The sequence below is a fragment of the Myotis davidii genome, unplaced genomic scaffold (genome assembly GCF_000327345.1).
Source record: "Myotis davidii unplaced genomic scaffold, ASM32734v1 C62473108, whole genome shotgun sequence".
Classification (NCBI taxonomy): domain Eukaryota; kingdom Metazoa; phylum Chordata; class Mammalia; order Chiroptera; family Vespertilionidae; genus Myotis; species Myotis davidii.
The window spans coordinates 1-483 of NW_006346617.1; the positions used below are offsets into that span (position 1 = coordinate 1).

Here is a 483-nt window from a genome sequence, read left to right on the forward strand (position 1 = left end):
ATGATTGCCTTGGCTAACACAGATAGCTATATCCTGGCTGCAATGGCATATGATCGTGCTGTGGCCATCAGCCGGCCACTTCATTACACAATGATTATGAGCCCACGAACTTGTATCCTGTTAGTTGTTGGGTCTTGGGTGGTTGGAAACACTAATGCCCTCCCCCACACTCTGCTCACAGCTCGCCTGTCCTTCTGTGGAAACCAGGAAGTGGCCAACTTCTACTGTGACATTGTACCTTTGCTCAAGTTGTCCTGCTCTGACATCCACTTCAATGTGAAGATGATGTACCTTGGGGTTGGTGTTTTCTCTGTGCCATTGCTGTGCATCATCATCTCCTATGTTTGGGTCTTTTCCACAGTCTTACTAGTGCACGTTCCATCCACTAAGGGTGTGCGCAAAGCCTTCTCCACCTGTGGTTCCCACCTCACAGTGGTTTCTTTGTATTATGGGACAGTCATGGGCATGTATTTCCGCCCTCTG

At 48.9% G+C, this 483-nt stretch overlaps 1 protein-coding gene across 1 annotated transcript; it reads left to right on the forward strand.

Annotated features, from left to right (window-relative positions):
- Window positions 1-477, forward strand: LOC107181405 (olfactory receptor 1A1-like; the record flags this gene model as incomplete). The annotated part of the gene is made up of 1 exon (XM_015557176.1): window positions 1-477. A coding segment is annotated over exon 1 (477 nt), but the record flags the coding sequence as incomplete, so codon positions are not given.
- Window positions 478-483: the final 6 nt, after the last annotated feature.